Source organism: Pseudonaja textilis, chromosome Z (genome assembly GCF_049901715.1).
Source record: "Pseudonaja textilis isolate UNSWEBS1 chromosome Z, rPseTex1.2, whole genome shotgun sequence".
Lineage (NCBI taxonomy): Eukaryota > Metazoa > Chordata > Lepidosauria > Squamata > Elapidae > Pseudonaja > Pseudonaja textilis.
Genome location: NC_142008.1, coordinates 83,137,907 through 83,159,395, shown reverse-complemented (window position 1 = coordinate 83,159,395; position 21,489 = coordinate 83,137,907). Strand labels below are relative to the sequence as shown.

At 39.4% G+C, this 21,489-nt stretch overlaps 1 protein-coding gene across 2 annotated transcripts in view; it reads right to left on the bottom strand.

The window, feature by feature from the left end:
* Nucleotides 1–20,987, bottom strand: part of SMYD1 (SET and MYND domain containing 1) — a 33,480-nt gene extending 12,493 nt beyond the window's left edge. The window contains exons 1-4 of one of the 2 annotated variants that reach the window (XM_026717332.2): nt 20,544–20,987; nt 8,127–8,303; nt 1,920–2,133; nt 352–482 (exon numbers count right to left, since the gene is read on the bottom strand). In XM_026717332.2, coding sequence (XP_026573117.1) covers nt 352–482; nt 1,920–2,133; nt 8,127–8,303; nt 20,544–20,665 — 644 coding nt within the window. In that variant the 5' untranslated portion in view covers nt 20,666–20,987. The remainder of the gene's footprint in view (nt 1–351; nt 483–1,919; nt 2,134–8,126; nt 8,304–20,543) is intronic. The other variant, XM_087915385.1, reaches the window with a different exon arrangement.
* Between the last annotated feature and the right edge of the window lie 502 nt (nt 20,988–21,489).

Below are 21,489 nucleotides of genomic sequence, written 5' to 3'. Positions count from 1 at the left end.
TTATTTTTTTAGGTCCAAGATTGTTCCATGTTCTTGACAATACACCTTAAATACAATCCACTGAACCATTTAGTGGCACAGTCTTTATTGAATAATTTTCAGCTTGCTAAGAACATTGTAACAGTCTCCTGCATTTCCCATTCGCTGAAATGGGATTTCTACTAGATAATGTTCCAGTGAGTTCCCCATTTTTCTAGATGAGTTCAGCAGTGGCCATATTATATATTTTCTGGAAGCGGAAGTCGATGCATTAGAGTTAGGCTATCTTTTATCTGAAAAGCAGACTGTTTTCTGAAATATTTTGTTTTAATCTCTGAACAGAAAAGAATGTTTTAGGGAAGGAATACTTACTTGCCATTGTTAAAGATGACAGTACAATTGGGCCAACAATCATGATTCACCAAGCAAAGATTGGGGAAAATGCCTACACCAACTGCCTGAAGTCCCCTTTGGTCACTCAGGGTAAAACCATTGCAATTGATCTGCTCTCACAAAAACAAAAAAATAAGATGGATCAGGAAAACAAATATTTTTTTAGATCAGGGACAGCCAGTTTCTGTACAGAGGGATCGATTTTTCAGACAGAATTTGGGAACAGAAATATAAATTGATGCACAATTCAACTCATTCCATCTGTTACGATCTATATTAAAATCATCACAAGTTACTAGACAGGTTACATAATATATATAAATCCCAAAATTATGTACAGCGATAATCTCTCCCTCTCTTTTTTCTTATGTCTCTCACTACATTCCTGGCATACTTTAGAAATGCATTTTCTTAATTTTCCTAATTCTTAAAATCCTGCAATAGACATGTACACAAAACAGGATTTGTCATGTGGTTGCAACTTCTATTTTGCCTTTTTTTTTTGGACAAATTAGATATAAGGGGAGAGTGATTATCTTCCAATCTCACAAAATTTTCTGAAGGATTCAAATGTGTTTTATCAAGAGCTGTTCCCCCCCCCTATTGTTTTTCAGGTGGGGTGGAACAGCATCATTTGGGCTAAGTAGATTAAAAACATAGTGAAGGTGCCAACCAGTCAGTGGATTCCTGATGTAATAATTCTAAAAACTTCAGATATGCCCCATAAGCTTCCAACATTTCATATTTAGACAGTCAGTTAATTACTGTCTTCCTGCTGTAAAGAATACCCACACTGGTGTGTCAAAGGACCAAATGCTCCATTAAATAATCCAGTAGTAAGGAAAAGGGCTGGGAGAAAGAAACTAGTCTTTAAAAAATAAACAGCCATAGATTTTCCAGGAAGCAATTAAAAACTGTAATGTAATGGCAACCTAGCATGTATGTTATCATTTTGCCATCATCTTGATTTGTTACAGATTATGCTATAAAGAACAAAAATAACCCAAACCCCACCATTTACCTGAAAGAATGGAGCTCTTTGTATGAGTTTTATGAAGTGCACCAAACATTCTTCTAAGAAGCAGCCTCCTTACAGTGTGCTAAGTAATGAATCATAACTTAATTGAATATAATGAACTACATTCATACAATGTGTCCATTATACAGGTAGTCCTCGATTTACAATTATAATTGAGACTGACAATTACAGTTGAAAGTTGTGATGGTTATAAAGTGGCCATCACATGAGCAGAGTCGATTTTGACTTTCAGTGGTTATAAATGTGGTTGACAATACAATGGTTATAAATGTAGTTATTAAGTGAACACCCCAGTTGTTAAGCCAAACCATTGTTTGTTATGGGACTTTTCTTCCAAAAAGACAGAAGTAGTAACACTGGTTTCAGGAAAAACTTATAATCATCCAAACTGTGGCGGTCACATGACCTTGGATATTGCAAATCACTATAAATGATGGACTGGTTGCAGGATAAATTTGCTTTAGTTCTCTCCCACAATTCCTTCCAGATTTCAACAATAGATACATACCACACCCAATATGTGGGAGATGTATTGCATGCCAAACTGTTTGCTCTCAGGTGGCCAGAACTCCAGGAAGCTCTCCAGATCCATCCGCAGCTCCTTCTTTTCCTCCTCCCCAAAATGTTCTACATGGTTTTGCAGGCTGTCAATGGAAACCAGACACCCCTCAGTAAGGCCTCCTCCTTCTCTTTCAATTCTCCACAGGATTCGGGCAGCCAATCTAGTAGGAGAAGAGTAAATAACAATATATAAGTATGTGAAACCTTTGGTTTTCTCCCCTTTTATTCAAGATTCTGGGAATTTGTCTCGAAAGGCCCTGTAGCTTTCTAGGCAATATTTTTCAGAATTAGTTTGCTATTGCTTCCTTTCTAGGATTGAGAAAAAGAGACTGGTCTAAGGTCCAAGCTGGCTTTGTACCTAACACATGTTGAAAGGCTGTAAAATGCCTTTCTTCTAAGGATTCGGTTTTCCTGCTGGGAGTGCTCCAGTACAAGGACACAGACAGAGACAACTACTTGGAAGCAGGTTCCTTTAATTTTCAGGAAGGCAAGAGATAGCAAGAAGTCTGCGTTCCTGGGGCTAGCCATCTTTGTATAATAAACTCCTGATTTTTATACCTTTTCTCCTTTTGTGTGTGAGTGCTTGTGTTTGTATTTCTTAATGTTTTAAATCCTGTCAGGGGGTTGTCTTCATTTCCGCCAGAGGGTAAACTCTGTGGGGTGGTTTGATTGGATTATCAGTTTCATCCTAATGTTTTCTTATATTTGTTTGGTGGCAATCTCCTGTCTGCTATGGAATTCATTTCGTATCTTTTGTCTATTTGTTTTGCTGATTTGGCATGACCTTTTGTTTGTAAGGGATTTCTTTTTCTTGTTTCCCTAGCTTTCTTAATTACTTGGCTTTTGTCTAGGGGGCTTCTTTCAATACCTTTTATCAAATCTCTTTTCCTATGCAAGTTTGTTTTATGGCTGGCCTGATGTTCCCTTTGGGCTTTTCCTGCTTGGGTATCACCACTGTCCTCATGAAGTTCCCTTTCCACACACAGAATTAAAGTTCGTGTGCTTCTACTTTCTAGCCTGGTGCCTTCATCTATATACCAGACTGTCTCTCAGAAACTATACAACGAATTGCCAAACTTGGTTATTTTTCTTAATACATTGTGATATGAAATTGTGAAACCCTCAGCATAGGTAGATTGTAATCAAAATTAAACAGCTCATTCCTGCATATACAAAGTCTCTTAGGGCAACTAAGAGGATTCTGCCTTATGTCTCAGAATGTTTCATAATGCTTGGTACAGTTTACAAAATCAAGATTCTTCTTTCTAAGATGAGATTCATGTTTAGGTACCCCAAAATAATCTGCAACCTCTGTTTTCAGCTTCCAGATAAATGTATAGGTTGTTGGCTCTTCTAAAAAGCAAGTTCCATTTGGGATAGGTACAGATTTTTAAAAAATAAACTCTTCTCTCTTAAAGAGACATGGGAAAGAATTAAAAGATTAAGAATTATCTAAGAACTTTGAACAATAAACCATTATGTCTAGCTAACTACCCATTAGCTACCAGTATCATTCAGTTCTCTTGCATATGTCTGACCTGGGGTTACCAGAAATGGGCTGCATCTGCCCTCCTGGATGGCAAATATAAAAGGATATAATTAGTTGAAAGGTATGTCTTTGTAATTCTGGAGAGGTGAAAACCTCTGGACACATCCTTCTTTGCTGCTCTTTTTACAGAGACATTTGAACAAAATTTACATTCCTGATAATTTATAGGTATCCTGACCATTCTGGAACCATACATCTTCAGTGGCTGCTTAAAGACAAATGGATGGTAGTCACAGCACAGGTAGCTAGCAGCAGCACTAAAGTTTCATCAGAACCTGATCAATAATCCATTATAGCAATTTTAGATTCAATTAATGCATTGAATCTTTTGGTGTGATTATTTGGTTGCATTTTAGTAACTAAGGACTATAGGCCTTCACAATTTAAGGATTAATATTATATTATACCTTAGATCATGTTCTTGTTTACATGCAACTGACAGATAAGATGCCAAATTATGATTTTAACATAGATTTTGTTTTTTGTTATTATTTTATTCTAGAATTTTTAACTAGATGCTCCTTGAGTATTTTTAACTGTACTGGTCTCTGACTGTAGTAGTAAACATTTGAGTTGAAATATGAGCTGGGGTGGAAAAATCTGGATGACCATCAGAGAGCAAGAAATAAATTGAAATTGAATAAATTGACTGAAATTTCAATTAGAGTAGGATGGTCAAATTTGAAGAAAAAATATGAACACCAATATTGTGCAGCAGCTGAGGTTGTTGAGCTATCACCTAAAGTATAACCATAACTATAAGCCTGCGTCTCCTGCCAAGTAAATAAGGTTGACAGAAGTTTTGTGCCACACCAGTGGATAATAGTTTATCTGTGTACAAGAATGGGCAAATCAACCTTAGTTTTTCTACAAATATACACACAGTTGGAAGCCTTTCAGGAGAACTAACTCTCTAGCTAGAAGCATAGTTTCCATTGAAGTTCACAATGCCTTCCTGTCTCATATATCACAATGGTGATATATGGTGTATTTTTATCCAGCTCCTATAAATAGGATGTCTGATAAGTGTGGAATTCCATAGTAGTTAAAACTGAGAGTGCGCAAATAGCCATTTCAAACATTCTCTCAAGCTGTCTTCTTTTAATAGAACATTAACTTGCTCATATAATATTTGGAATGCCTACCTGTCTTTTTAAAAATAACTTTCTCAGTTTCTGTGATGAGCAATGTAAAAGTCAGAGATATCCTCCAAATAATTTGCCTTGAATACTGACTAATCAATCACCTAATGAGAACTGCCATAGAATTGAGAATCAAATCCAACAAGCATTATACAGGTGGCCCTTGTTATTTTCAAAGGTTCTGTTGTAGTGTGAAAGCATGGAAATATAAAAACCAAGTCAATGGAAACTGAAGATTAAGTCTATGGGTGCCCTTTTTCCAATTTCCTCCCTTCTTTTTCTCCTATTGAAGTCACAGATGTCATATATTTACTCCGTCTCCTTATTTAATCCCAGCAGATCTTACTGAATCAGTGCAGATGGGTGGCATCAGGAGTCGTGGACAGTGGTGGGATTCAAATAATTTAAAAACTGGTTCTCTGCCCTGATGACCAATTGGGTAGGCGTGGCTGAGTGGACATGTGAGTGGGTTGGCGTGGCCAACTCGACGTCACTCACATCACGGGGTGCTTTGTTTCGCCCAGCCTCTTGTGACTGTGGGATTAGGGTTAACTGCAATGGTCATAAGTGTGAAAAATGGTCATAAGTCACTTTTTTCAGTGCCATTATAACTTTGAATGGTCACTAAATGAACTGTTGTAAGTCAAGGATTACATGTACAAAAATATAAAAAGCTGCTTTGCTTGCAAAAAGCTGCTCTAAATACCAATCATTAGATTAGAAATGGGGGAATACTCACTGAAGATCAATGATAGCCACAGCCACCATGGAAACCTAAACCATTCTGTCTTAATACCTTCCTTTTCATCAGCGACACCTGAAAACTGGAGAAAGTGGGTGGGCATATTTGGGCTACAAAATGCCAAGCTAAAGAGACAAATTAACAAAGTATATAGGAACCCAGGTTCAAGTCTCTGCCCTCCCAAGCTTGTGGATGACAATAAAATTAGTACATGCCACAGATATCTAAATAAACTACAAGCCTGGTGCCATATTACTAGCCTTATTATCATGAGAGAAAACTAAAATGAATTGAAGGATCCATATCCCTACCTCCTTTTTTTAAACCTTACTCTCAGTGAGCCTTGGCCACTCTGAAGCCATGAAAGAGACTCATGTCCAAAAGATGCTTTTTCAAAAGGCAACTGGATTTTCTGGAAACCAAGAAAATCCAGTTGCCTCTTGTAGGAAGTTAGCACCCTCCCCACAGAAGAATGAAATATTTTGAGAAATATTAAAAAGGCAGAAAATTATACTTCCCTAAATGAGAAATAGAGAAACATGCTCTTAAAAGGCAGGAAACAGACTCAACCTTTCTTATTAGCTCCAAAGAAATGGAAGAGGACAGGATTAAAACCCCAAGGAAACCAGCATCTAGGCTTAATTACATTTGTTACCGCTTAAAGATACCAGCTGGTCTCACCTCACAAGATATCCTAAGGAAATCATCCAAATTTAAGGAAACTCCAACTCATTGCTGGCCTTTGTGAAACAAACTAATTAAAATCAAATAACAAAATACACAAATCAAGCCTCTAAATTACAAAATGCTGTAGAATAAACTGTATAAAAATACATGTAGTCATCAAACCAATTGGTCATCTGCCAAGGACCTCAAACCCATGTGGTCCTGTTCACCAATAAACCATATTTCCAATTAACCTCTATGTTTCCAAAGTCTTTCTCCTCGCTTGGAATTGAACCAATGGATATTTCTTCCAGCACTCTTGAAAAAACCACCTTTTGGACAACCAGGACCTGGACAACTGAAGAATCCCCACAGACAAAAGACTTCTGTGCTCAGTGAACTGACAAAGCACCCTTTCATACCCAGGAGAAGAATTCTTAGATCCATTTGTACCACTTAAAGATACCAGCTGGTCTCACCTCACAAGATATCATAAGGAAATCATCCAAATTTAAGAAAAGATCACATGATCCCAGAAAGGCAATAAAAAATCAGAATGCCAAGCTTGCATCCTGCCCCTTAGAAGTACATCCCAAAAAAACAGTGCCAGGAACCACTAAAGCAGTGTAAAAAGCTTAAAACAACCCTTCCCCTTTAAATAAGTCAAGCCAGAGAAGCCACTCCAGCTAGCCTGCCAAAAACCAACTGCTGTTACAATGTAACAAGGCTAAACTAGAGGTAGTTTCTGAAAACACTTAAAGATAAACAAGATTATGCTAGAAACACACCTTCCTGAAAGAATTAGCCCTGTAAAGTGGGAAAAACAAAAGGCTCTTAGAAGGAGATTTATTCCAACAACTGGCCTGCCAACCTGCTCAGAATGTTAACAAATGGTTCTCCCAAAGTAGTGCAAACTGGCTGAATCCCACCACTGGTCCTTGGTGGTATCTGAACTTGGTTGTTTTCTTGCAGACATTTCATTACACAAACTAGGTAAAATAATCAGTGCTAGTGCTGATGATGTTATCTAGTTTGGGTAACGAGACATTTGCAAGAAAACAACCAAGATCAGGGAGTACCAGGGATCCCTGATTTCAACCCTGAGCTACAAATATTCTTCTTTATTGGTTCTATATGAGTGGTCAATTGACTGCAGAAATTGGTCAATTTCTTGGTTAGGGAAGAAGTTGCCTTGTTCATACCACTTGGTTCATAATGACCTCCTTGCTCTGCGTGGTTTTTCAAAATCTCAACAAAAGGCCACTTGATCATGCTGTGAATATCAATGATATTCACGGTCCCTAGATCCACAAAGCTCACTGTAACAATTATGAGGTACCTGGGATAGTCATCTGTCCTCTGCATCTTGCAACCATAATATTGATGTTTCCTGCTATTCTCCAAAAGCAGAGCTAGCTGCAATCACCAGTACTCTGAGGAAGGACTTCAGAGGACAAAGAACTATACAGTTATTGAGCCATAAGCTGTGGATAGAAGTAGCATCCAAACCATCTCATATAAATCTCTCTCAATTTCATCTTCCAGAAGACCTGTGTTGAACTTGATATGGGGACCTCATTTATTCTGTCAGAATGGGAGAAATGGTGAGACTATGTGTGTGTGTGACATTTTCATTAAACTCGCTGGGGAATTTTGTTTTAAATCTGCTTTATACATCACAACTGATCTTCTAAATGTGTTTTACATCTTTTTTTCAGTTTTAACTTGATTTATTTCTTTGTTATTTTAAATGAATTCTTTAACATTAAAATAGCTTTAAAAATCGAAGCTGTAAACTGAAATAAGGACCAAGAAATGTTTAAGACAAAATAAGTTGAACAGGTAAAAATGCGACAGCAATAAAAACAAATTAGAACAAAACATTCAAGAGAATAAATCGTAATTTTTTCCATAAAAACTTTCCTTCCAGGAAAAAGGGCTTTAAAATTGCCCTGCATTTCAGCTTGCCTGAACCTTGAACAAAGCTGTTTTTTAAGCCATGCAGTATTTCATTACAAACTCATTAGTTCTATTTCTCAGCACTAATCCTCTCACCTGATGTTTTCATTTGGGGCTGCTCCACGCTTCTTTATTGCAGAACATTCACTTTTGTGATTCAGCCAGGCATCCTTCTGGCAGGTGCGATCACAGTAGTGTGCAAACTTGCACTGGCCACAACGATGGAGTTTCTCATGCCTCTTGAAGCAAGTATGGCAGACAAGGTGCATAAGGCTGAAAGGAAGAAAACAGCATTAATCATCGCTTGGAAATTGCAGTTCAACTCTTAATTAAGATATGTTCCCAGGTTTTCCAATGCCCTTTCTCAAAGACCCTTTCCCCACCCCCACCCCTCTGTGTATGTATAGTAGGAGAACTGTGAATTGGTTGGTCTGAAACACAATAACTGGCCCAAAGTCACCCATGGTTGAGGACAGACTTGAACCTTGGTAAACCTAATCTTAGCGTGAAATCTCATCCACTTCACTGACAAGATATTTGCTTTGGGCAGAGCAAATTATCAAAGATAATTTTGTGTCCAAAGCATAAAATTAGCTCAACGAATGCAACCTTGGATTACATTGGCTTTTTAGGCAGCTGCTGACTCATACCTAGCACTAGGACACCTAGATCCTCTCACAGTTACTACTGTTGAGCCAGATACCATCTATTCCAGGGGTGTCAAACTCATGTCACGATGATGTCACATGACATATTGGGACTTTTCCCCCTTCATTAAACCGGGTGTGGACATGGCTAGCGCGTGACGCATCTGGCCCATGGGCAGGGGTGGGATTCATTTTTTTTAACAACCAGTTATGTGGGCATGGCTTAGTTGGTGGGTGTGGCTTGGTGGTCATGTGACTGGGTGGGCGTGGCCAACTTGGCATCACTCATGTCAAGGGGCACTTCTCCTCGCCTGGCCTCTCATGACAGTGGGGATGCTGCAATGGTCATAAGTTAAAAATGGTCATAAATCATTTTTTTCAGTGCCATTGTAACTTTGAATGGTCACTAAATGAACTGTTGTAAGTCAAGTATTACATGTACAAAAATACAAAAAGCTTCTTTGCTTGCAAGCTGCCGTAAACACCAATCATTAGATTAAAAATACCTGCAAGCTGGAATTACAAATCAGGCAATGATAACTATCAGCAGTCAACTCTTACTCATAAAGAGAAACCTTTTAGCAGAGAGGTCATTTAAGCTTTCCAGAAAAAGCATAGCCAGGAAAAGCAATCCTTAGATCTATTTGCACCACTTAAAGACACCAGCTGGTCTCACTCGCTCACAAGATATCCTAAGGAAATCATCCAAATTTAAGGAAAGGTCACATGCCCCCCAGAAAGGCAGTAAAAAAAATCAGTGCCAAGCTTGCATCCTGCCTCTTAGAAATACACCCCCAAAGAGCAGTGCCAGATACCACTAAAGCAGTGAAGGAAGACCCCCTCCCCAGATTGAAAAAGAAACCATGAGGCAGGAAAATATTCAAGTGCATTACAAATAATTAAATCACAACAGTAGCTGCTGCTTGTTGAAGCTGAATAGGAAAATTATCTCATCAATAAACACAGGATTAAATGTCACCAAGCACAGAATTAACCTTCACCAAAAACCAGTTTTGGACCAAAACTCAGAAAGGGTATGTAAACTCATGTTTGAATGTCAATCTTTCTAGCTAGCCAAGAAGCCTTGCTGAATGCCACTGATCTTGGTTTCCTGTCATTAAAAGCTTCTTTCTGACAGCTCTGCTTCATTATTCAATTATTTATTCAAAGTGCTGATTGTCCCGGGAAGTATTTTGTCACAAAAGCAATGTAAAAATCTTAAAACAACCCTTCCCCTTTAAACCCCAGAAGTTCCAGAGGCAGAAGTACTGGCAAGAATATAATAAGGGTGGAAAAAAAATAAAAGGAGATTGCTTCTAACTACCAGTTCTCCAAACTGCTTAGAAAGTTAACAAGGGGTTCTATAGAACCGGTCAGAACTGGTAGAATCCCACCCCTGCCCACGGGCTGGGAGTTTGGCAGCCCTGATCTATTCTATTCTCATGTATTTGGTTTTCCTGCCTAAGTGCAAACTGCATCTTATTGGATAAAGCCCAATGCTGCTAAGATCCTTTTGAATCTTGAATCTATCTTCCAAAGTGTTAGCAATTACCCCAGCTTGGGCATCCTCAGCAAATTTGACGAGTTTCTCTTCTATCCCCATATCTAAGTCATTGATGAAGATATTGAAGAATATTGAACTCAAAATCAAACATTGAGATATCCCATTGCATCAGTGGTGGGATTCAAACAAAATTTACTACTGGTTCTGTGGGCATGGCAGGGGAAGGATACTATAAAATCTCCAGTCAGAGGTGGTATTTTCTGGTTCTCCGAATTACTCAAAACTTCCATTACCAGTTCTCCAGAACTGGTCAGAACCTTCTGAATACTACCTCTGTCCCAGCTCCTTCAAAATCCTGGGAGGCAAATAATTTGGCCCAGGTGATTTGTACTCATCCAGAGTGGATAGGTATTCTCTTACTAATTTCTTACCTATTTTAACTTACCTATTCTTACCTATTTTATACCTGTTCCGTGTTCCTCTAATAGATTGGGCTGTTTCTCCCTTAAGAAACAAATGTAAACAGCATAGCTTCACAAGTGCCTGGCTGTGAGACCCTTTTTCTTAGATCAGATGGAATTGCTGCTGCCATACCAGCCTTCCTGCAGTGTGGCAGCTTCCCTACCCGGACTCCTGGATCTCACTGCAGGATTGGCAGTGGTGTTCCCCTGGCTTATAGTTCTGGGGACTTCAATCTGCCATTCCTGGGGTGGGGTCGGAGTAGCCCAGGATTTCATGAAAACCATGACTTCCATTGGCCAGGAAGAGCCCAACTAGGAATAATGGCCACACATCCAATTTGATGCTCTCGTTGGAGCAGCGTCTATACCAGCGTGACCTGGAATTGTGGACCTGCCTTTGGTCTTTGGTCTCTCTGTCATGGTCAAATTGTGGACCTGCCTTTGGTCTTTGGTCTCTCTGTCATGGTCAAATCACAATCTTGTGGAAAAGAGTTTCTTACTCCCCATAGGGAAGCAAGATTTATTAGATTGGTATGCCCAGTGGTGGTATTCAATTTTTTCCCCTACTGGTTCTGTGGGCATGGCTTGGTGGGGGAGGATCATTTGACTGAGTAGGCGTGTACAACTTGACATCACTGACACCCCACATCCACTCAGTCACATGACACACACCCCTGCCAAGCCATGTCCACAGAACCCAATAGAACCTACCTATCTACCTATTTTCTGCCCAGGCAGGCCTGGCCTAATCCTACATGCTGCCCACTCTCTCTTCACCAGTCACACATGTCACCCCGTTTCCCCTCTTTCAGAGGCCCTATCCCTTAATCTCCCCATTTCCTCTCCCATGACTGCCTCTTTCATTGTCCCACAGCCATGATCTTACCTTCCTCCCGCGGCTGGCTGCCAGGGAAGGCAAGTCAGAGCTGAGCATTGTTGTCGCTGGGCTTGCCACCAGCCCACATCTTGCCCTTGTTATGAGATGCTGGCAGCTGCCACATTTTTTCCAGTTCAGCCACTCTCCAGCCACACCTCCAAAAAAAGACACGGCAGCTGTAGGCTTCTTGCAGCAAAAATTACTCACTTCTGGCTTTGCTCTGCTTCTCCAACGCACCACCACCATGTTCTATGTGCCAGTCACCCAGGCTCATCCCATTGCCTGCTGCACCGCTCCGCTCAGACTTGCTTGGGCAAATCCCTCTAGTGTAGCAGGCTCAATGGGGTGAACCTGCACAATTTTTGCTACCTCTTTGTCAGCCGGAACCGAGCTGGGAGTGGTGGCTGGAGGATTCTCCTGCCAGCAAAGAGTTGGTGGCTGGAGGCTTCTCGTGCCACTTTTTGCAAGCGTGAAAGGCCTGCAGCAGCTGCTTCTTTGCCACCCAAAACCAAGCCAGGAGCAGCAGCTGGAGGATTCTCCTGCTGACAAAGAAGTGGTGGCTGTAGGCTTCTTGGTGGGGACATGGCAAGATTTTTCTGGGAATTGGAAGGCAACTCCTGCACCCTACCTGTCCATTTTTGGTCCTCTTCTCCACATCAAAATATTTTAAAGGGACAGGCTGGGATGGCTGCCTTCCAAGCAGCAGCAGAGCAAAGGGAAGGGAGCCAGAAAAGTTCACCCAAGTCTTCTCCTCCTTCTTGGGCATACACAGAGTGTGTGCATCTCACAGTGCCAGAGGGACTCACCCATGTGCCAACTCCTTGCAGAAAATCCTAGTCTCGCATGTGCACATGTGAGGTCCCAGGACCTTCTGCTAGGAGATGGTGCACAAGCTACCGGCTCAGTTCTGGCTGGCAAAGAAGCAGCAGCTGGGACTCACCACCCTGTTCTTCATGCCAGGGTGCACCCCATTGCCTGCTGCGCTGGAGCAGAGGTACTTGCCCAGACAAGTCGCTCCGGTGCAGCAGGCAATGAGGTGCGTGTGCATGGCCGGTGTGAAGAACAGGGCGGTGATGGCGGCAGGAATAAAGCTCTTTTTTAGTGCGTTTGAAAAATGGAGGCCGGTAGTTTTCAGCAAAAGAAGCCAGCAGCCAGCTGGCTCGATTCAGGCTGGCAAAAAGGCATCAGCTGGGAGGCTTCTCGCACTAAAAAAAAGGCAGTGGCTGCAGGCATCTCACGACAAGGGGGGTGAGATACGGGCTGGCAGGGAGCTGTTAGGGCCTGGGTGGGGAGCAATAGATTGAAACTGGACCCTGGCAAAACTGAGCGGCTCTGGATTAGAGTTCTTTGGCCCATGGAGAATTGCCACCTTTGATCTTGGATGGGGTGACAAACAGACCCTGTGCGTGTAATCTGGGGGTTCTACTGGATTTGTGACTCCTGCTTGAACAGGAGGTGCAGTCGCCGCCAGGAGGACCTTTGCACAAGTGCAGGTTGTGTGCCAGGTATGTCCTTTCCTGGACCAACAATCAAGGTCACTCAGCCCTAGTAACCTCCTGTCTTGACTATTGCAATGTGCGCTAACAGGGGGCTGCCCCTGAAAAGCATCCAGAAACTCCATTTGGTGCAAAATGCAGAGGCTTGCACAGTTTTGTGCAGATCTCACTGTGCACATGTATCAGCTCTTCTATGGGAGCTGCATTGGTTGCCAATTTGCTTCCAGGTGCAATTCAGGGTTCTGGTTGCCACCTTCATGGCTAGGGACCAGGTTATTTGAAGAATCATCTCTTGCCAATCACATCTACCCAACATTCTAGAGAGGGGAGGTAAGGAATGTTGATGGTCCCGTCCCCTAAGGAGAAATATCTGGCAGGTCCCAGAAGAAGGGCCTTCTCCATAGTGGCTTCCTCCCTCTGGAACAGCATCCCTCTGAAAATTAGACCTGGCTCCCACTCTAACACTCTTTGGAAGGCCCTGAAGATGTGGTAAGAAACCCAGAATGGGATGGAGCTCATTAAATGAGTAGGAATGTGTGTTGTTGCTGGGGAGATTATTTGGAGGGTTATTATTTTATTATTTACATTTTTTATTATTTTTATTTATTTTATATTGTGCTTTTATGTTCTGTAAGCTGCCTTGAGTTGCCATGTGCAATTAGGCAGCAATATAAAATTTCTAAATAAATAAATCAAGCAGTTGTGCTTTTTCACCTTCTTCCATTTGCTCCCATTAGTTGATTTATCATTTCCTTGACTTTCTTCTTGTTTCTTACATATTGAAAGAAACTTTTATTATTATTATTATTGGCATTAATTGGTAGTTTTTGCTCATTCTAGGCCTAAGCTTTCCTGACTCCCTGCTTGTAGATTTGGGCTGTTGTTGCTTGGCTGCTTTAGTTATGTGCCCCATTTCCAATTCTTATAGTTAATCTTTTTGTCCCTCAATTTGTCAGAGCTCTCTTTATGCAACCAAGGTGATCTAGACTGGTGTCCCTTGTTTTTGTTTCTCTGTGGTATTGTTTTTGCTTGGGTTTTCGTTATCTCATTTTTCAGGGTTTCCCAAGCATCTTGAACTGCTTTTCTTTTAGAAAAGACATTAAATCCATCCTAATATATCTCTTAGCTCTCTAAAAGTTTAAAGCACTTGGTTTAGTTATCTGTATTTGCATTATGGTAAATTGAAGTATGTCTTGGTCACTCTGCCCAAACTTCCTATAACTTCTACTTGTTCAACCAGTTTGTCCTTATTAGTAAAAGTAAAGTCCAATATAGCTGTCACTCTAGTTCCCCCCTCTATCTTTTGTACGTCAGAAATTGTCAGCTAGGCACATCAGGAACCTTTCTGATCTCCCATTTCCTGAAAAATTTGTTTCCCAGTTGATGACAAGATAGTTAAAGTCCTTGTTACTATGGTGGTATGTTTCTTGCACACCTCAGCTAACAGATCAGCAAAGAGCTCATCTACTCCAAAAGAAGAACTTTTTAAAACCATGATTTCCATCCTCTGGAAGTTTCTGCTTCTGGAGGTGAGATCAGCATTTAAATGTTTGGCTTTCCAAAAGGGCTTTAAAATCTGGCTCTGCCAATTGGTCAGGATTCCAATGGGGATATATCATACTGGAGGTGGTTAATAGATTGACACAAGACTCCACCTCTACTCCATGAGTCTCTTTCTTGCATTCTTTGTTAATTTTAGGTAAATATTTGATATTTATTATTTTCATAGTTAATGTTTTATCTTGTTTTATTTGGTTGTAAGCCACCTGGAGTTGCGAGATGGGCAGTATACAAATTTATGTATACAGTACTGCCCATTAACTATGGTCTTATTTTGTGATGAACTAATACCCAGCTCACTTTCTGAAAGTCTACTGTCGCAACCTTAGATTCAGAATCAAATCAAAAATAATCTCAAGAATTGATTTTCATAAGCACAATGCAGGATTGTTAATAGTGGGATTCCCACAGCATTCCTACAGCAGGTATAGTGGTCTCACTCATCAATCTTCCATCTCTTCTTGAACTTGATTATCTCTCTTAATAGCTTTCTGTAGGAATCCAGAACATTTAATGAAATAAAGAACAAATACAGGAGATTAAAAGAAACTTTCTTCAAGTTTTTCTTCCTATGTTAAAATACGATAAGGTTATTGAGTTAAGACATGCACTATGGCATGCACTATGCAAGGCTGACATCAGTCTGAAGTACCTGACTGGTTTCTATCAACCGTCAAGTCAGTGCAATGAAAGGATGCTGCAGACTTTGCTTTCCTTATTAGGAAACAAGGAGACAGAAGTCTGGTTAAAAACAGTTATAGCTCCGTTGTGTTCAAAATAAGGGGAAAAAATGAAACTATGATTTTAGGTTTTAATGATTAGATTAGATCAGATCATGTTGTTATTGAAATGGCTTGTATTTACTAGAATTGTAAAGCAAAAATTGAAACTGTATTCTATCATAGTGGAAACAATCAGGAGTCATTGCTTTTCTTTTTCTCTTTTTTACCATACACTCTTTCCTTTTTCCCTTCTGATCTCCATTTCCATTTGTATTTTATAGTATAATAAACTCTAATAAAAAACATTTATAACTCAATTCATCTGCAATAGGGATGTGAGGAAGCCATGAAGGTGGGCAAGTGCTAGTAGCAATATTTCCCAGGAAATAAATCCCATTGACCTCATAGAAAGTGCAAATCTATCTACCTGAGGATAAATCCCATTGAACTCACTGGGGGGCTACAGTCATTTGAAAAAGAAGAACACCCTTTTTGAATCCTATGGCTTTTCATATCAGGATATATTAAAAATCATCTGGTTTTTAAAAGTAGATAAATTTAACTTCAGATGGACAACACATGGCATATTACAGCATGTCATCATTTATTTTACAAAAAGAAAACCAAGTTGCATTTACATACTTTTAATAACTTTAAGAACTAGATGATTTTTACTATGTTCTAATATGTACCACCATAGAACTATCTATGGCGGTACATATTAGAGGGTTTCCTATCTTTATTTACATGAGTGTATATGAACTGTGGTGGCACAGTGGTTAGAATGCAATATTGCAAGGAAACTGCCTACAGCCAGGAGTTTGATCCTGACTTGCTCAAGACTGATTCCATCCTTCTGAGGTTGGTAAAACGAGGAGCCATATTACTGGGGGCAATATGCTGACATTTGTAAACTGCTCAGAGAGTGCTGTAAAGCACTATGTGGTGGCATATAAGTGTAAGTGCTATTGCTATTGGTAAGCGCTGTATATGGATTACTAAAAGAAAAATACAAGCCATTTCCCCAAACTTTAGCTATTCATTCTACCCTTTGCATGAAACATCAACAAGACATTTTCAGTAATTATATCCTCCAATGTAATCTGAAAGTGAATCAGTCAGGATATTAAACAATGATTTACATTTAAATAGTTTAGTTTGTTCTAGAATGTAAAACCATAATTTCATGGCAGGGCCAAAATGAGCAAATATGGTAAATTAAATAAAAAAAAAAACCATGGCCAAGGTTGCTCTAGACTAATACAGTATTCTGGGTCCCATAACAACCAGTCAACTTTCAGAAAACAGGACAAAATAGTTATAGCTATGATGATGCATAATATACTGCCGCTGTGGTCGTTGCTAGATTGAACTACCATGAATTTGTCTATATATGCCTCAAAAGTCATTCAAAAAGGTATTTTGGAACACGAAGGAGCGCAAGGGCAACACCTCTTTAAAGCAGTAACTTTTCAAATTCTTCTTCAAGACCTTGAAGAATATAGCCTTGGGTTTTGTTTTGGTTTAGTTTTTTTTCTGGTTCTAGATTGGTGACTATCAATTCCATCTACTAATCACAGTTAAGGTATGTCCTTGACTTACCACTATCAGTTTAGTGACCATTCAAAATTACAACAGCGCTGGAAAAAATGACGTACAACTGATCTTCACACTTCTGTCCATTTCAGCGTCTCCATTATCACATGATCAGACTATAGGTACTTGGCAACTGGCATGTATTTAGGATGATTGCAGCATCCCAGGATCGTGTGATCACTATTTGGGAGCAATGACAAGGAAGTAGGGAAGCAAAGACCTCTTTTTCTTCTCACCATTCATTGCTGGGCCAAAATATTGCCTTCGTAAGATTTCAGTAATGGCTGGGCGATACCAAGCAGATGCTGTAATATAAACAGGCCTAGCACTTTAAATGACATAGGAATGGTGAGGGTGACCTTGCTTTTCCTTCTACTTGTTAGATGCATGCACATATTAGATGGAAACTTTTTTCTGTCGTATACATAAACATGACTATACTGTGGTTCCTATACAGGAGCCTGATATGTCCACAATATTATTTCAGTGTTCATAAATGCATTGCCAAAAGGATCACATCGACCCACAAACAGTTTCCAATACAGCTGATCTGAGGTGGAATTTGCTTTTGAGAATTGAAATATGATAAAGGAGAGAGGGGCAGATATAAATATGATAAAGGAGAGAGGGGCAGATATGATAAAGGAGAGAGGGGCAGATATTGAATTCCATCAATCATCTAAGAGTGTACTGTGCTAATTTCTCCAATTTATTGTTCTCCAGCTGTGTTGGCATGAAAGAATCAGTGTTCTCACAACTCCAGAATGTTGCTATTGGAGCTTCTGGGACTGGATCCCCAACATACCTGGAAATAAAAAATTTATAACTTCTCCAGCTGGAAAAAGTTGCTATGACTGCGTACATTTTTCTCAATGAGAAAACTGCAGATTTATCTTCTAGCTCAATTGTTTAAAGACATCTTAAATGTCTGAAATGAAATCTACCATAATCACACATGTCCTTTTCCAAGACTTAGTTGCAAGGACTTAGGAGGAATAAAAATAACAATAATTGCATCAATTGTACTGGCAAGTCCTGGAAGTGAAACATGATTACTTATCAAAATATTTTAAATAAAGCTAAAAATAATTGTTTTGAAGACAAATGAACAACCAGAAAATTAATGTTATACAACTGTGATGACTTTCATGCAACAATATCCTAGCAGCTGCAGTTTCAAAGTTATCTATAAAGATTATTGCCATATACAGTGCATTAGAATAATATAGATGTGTGATAATGAAAACCTGAGTCACTGAAATCATGGCTTTAAGGCTCAGGGTTCCTGGGGTACATCTGCAATTGATGCAGCAGCCTAGCTGGATGAAGAGCCCCTGGTTTCCATTTACTCTTCAAGTCATTGTCTTGTCCTGGAGAATCCCAAGTTATGGACATTTTCTTCAGTTGGGAGATGACTCCATTCAGAACAACCATTTAACAAACCAAGGTATTTCTGGATAAACACAAATCCATTCCTGCTGGATTTCAAACATAGTTTCTTTTTGCCCTAACCTTCAGACACTAGATTTCTACATGCTATTTTGCAAGACCTAAGATATCCATTTTGTCAATTTAATTGTTCTCTGTTACCGTCCATAAAACAGTAATACTTGAATTCTGGCCCTCTCCACTCAAACAATTTGGTGGCATGCCTTTTGCAGTTCCTCTGAAGTCTGTAGACCAAATAATTATTGGTGTATCACAAAAAGGTAAATTTAGCTTCTAGTAATCAATTAAAATCATAGATTCATAGGGTTGGAAGGGACCTCAGAGATCTAATCCAACTCCACGCAGGAACCTTCTACCATTTCACTCAAATGATTATCCAGTCCATTCCTGAAAACTTCCAGAGAGGGAACACCCCAAAACTCTAGGAGGCAAGCAATTCTATTGATTAATTGCTCTCACTATCAGAAAATTTATCCTTACAGGATAGATTTCTCTTTGACAAGGTTCCCCACTTTACTTCTTGTCCTGACCTTAGTGCCCTATAGAATAAATCAAACCCCTCAGCTTTGCGATAGTCCCTCAAGTACTGGAAGACATCTATTATGTCCCCCCCTAATCTTTCTCTCCAATAGGCTAGACATGCTTAGAAACCTCAACTGCTCATTGTACAATTTAGCCTTCAGACCCTCTGTCATTTTTATTGCTCTTTTCTGCACCCTTTTGAGATCTTAACAACTTTTGTTCTATTGTGATGACCAGAACTGGATCTAGTATTTCAGGTGTGACCTCACCAGAGTAGTGTAAAGCAGTGCTATCATTTCTCATTGTCTTGATGCTATCTCTCACTGCATTCCTTCGTTGGGTTATATGTATGAAGAAAATGTTTCAATGAACATCCAAAGGTTTCATGTCTGGGGGAAAATAGCAGCACTGGATAGTGATGATAGTAGATGAAGCTAAGTTACCTACAAGCAATGGTTGCAAAGCTGAGGAACTAATATACACTGTTCCCTTTCTTCCCAGCCAAAGGGGAAAAGATCAAGGAGATTCGGGAGGCTGAACTAAAGAGGCAAAATAGCATGTCTAAATTTAGCACTCGAGAACACTGATAAAGCCTCTACACTAGGAGGAAAGGGGTTAAAGAAAAATTTACAGCTTTACTATATGGTGGCCTGAGTTGATGTCAAAGTCAGTGTTGTTGGTCCAACATCTTTTGTCATCAGCATATGTTACCTATGAAAAATCAATCACTTCTTTAGATATCGTTAGTAATAAAATATGGATATACAAAGAGTGGCATCTCTACTTCTGCTTCGGGGATACATGGCTACTGGCCACTTCCAAAAGCAGGTAAGGCAAGGCTAACATATCCCAATGTGATTACACAGGGCTCCAGGACCTACAGAAATCTGTAAACAAAGTAATCTAGCTAAACAGGCTTCCCTATTTCATAGTTCCTTATTCATGGATTATAAAACAGGGGAACCAACAGAGGTGTAGCCCTACAACTAAGATACTTTCCACCCAATTGCCTTTGCATTCATCATAAATGAAATGACAGTCATCCAATAATTCTGGGAGATTACACCTGGGATCTTCTACAAATCTAAATTTATATTCTGAATTTTTTTAAAGGTCAGGAATTTAAACCAGCCTTTAAATTGTAAAGAAATTTAGAAATTTAGAGGGAAGGCGATAGGGAATATATTTTATGATATCTTATTCTCATCATTTCATATTAATAATGTCTAAGTAATAAGTATTGTCAATAAAACTGCCAGTATGAGCTTCTGACCAGACTGCACAATCACAGTTGATGGTTGATAATATCAATTACATGTACTCATATAGCACCATTAAGGTGTTAAATGTTATTCTACAAACACCCTCAGCATATTATGCTGATATTGCATGTTTATGGAAAGGGGGTATTTAATCCTGAAAGGCAATGGTTTTTTTTAAAGGTACATTATGACTTCAAGGTAGAGATGAAAAGAGGAATCTTCTATCTCATCACTGTTATAGAAAACTGTGTCTAAGAAGTTTCTTCCTCGGTACTCCTATTTTCTCATCTGTAAATTGGAGGAATCTTAACTTTTTACCTGATTAGGAGATGATGAATAGCATCTCTCTTACACCATCTCCCTCTTGTATTCCCCACTTGCTTCCTAATAATGCACACATTAATTTTCCCTGCTTACCTGTCAAATACCACTGCAGCGTAGGCTCGCTCTGCAAAAATTACATCTCCAGCCCAAAATTCTTTTGTTGCTTTCAGCCCCCTGCCTTTGCCTTCTGAATTGAACACTTCAACTGTTTCCATGCTTCCTTTTTCTATATCAGGACATCTAAGCTTTTTACACAGGAAGGTTCCAAATGACTCAGATTTTATATCACTCCTGCTCTTTAAAGACTTCCCAACTTTCAGAGAACCAATCCTATAAATGGGCAGTCTTAGGACCTCCCAAATAGTACCCTTCCTCCATAAGGAACAGGAAAGCCTTTTTTAAGTTCATCAAATGCCTTTGCGGAGAGGAAAGAAAGGGTTGTCTTCATGAAACCATGAGTAAAATTCTATTACTCTTGGAAAAAATGGTCATGCAATAGTTACAAGAGTACTGTCTCCTATTGGGAAATTAATGTGTGTTCTGACAAGTATTTTTAGAAACCAGATGCTTCTGCCTGTCAGAAATCAACAGCTGAGAATCTGTTATGTGGAATGACTGGTATGCAGTGTCTATTAACACTTAATACCATCTGCTCTTCTTTAAAAAAAATAAACAATGATGCATTTGTTTCATATGCAATCAGAACTATGCTAGGTTAAAATTGAAAACTAGGGATGCAAAATAAATCTATGGTAGACAAGGTAGTTGATCATAGGTCCATATCTAGGAAATGTATAAAAATACAGTGTATGCAGAAACCAGAAAACCTTGCAGGAGTCACTTTCCAAAAGTAGCTGCTTATCACTTACGAGAAATATTTTTTAAATGTTATTTACGTTGTAGTAAGTACTATACTACACTAAATATAATACAATTTTCTATTAAATGTAAGTAACACTGTGTGCTGAACTACTGTACTAAATGAAGTCAAATTTAGACTGATGGAAACATGTCACTTTTAGAAGAAAACCTGCAAACA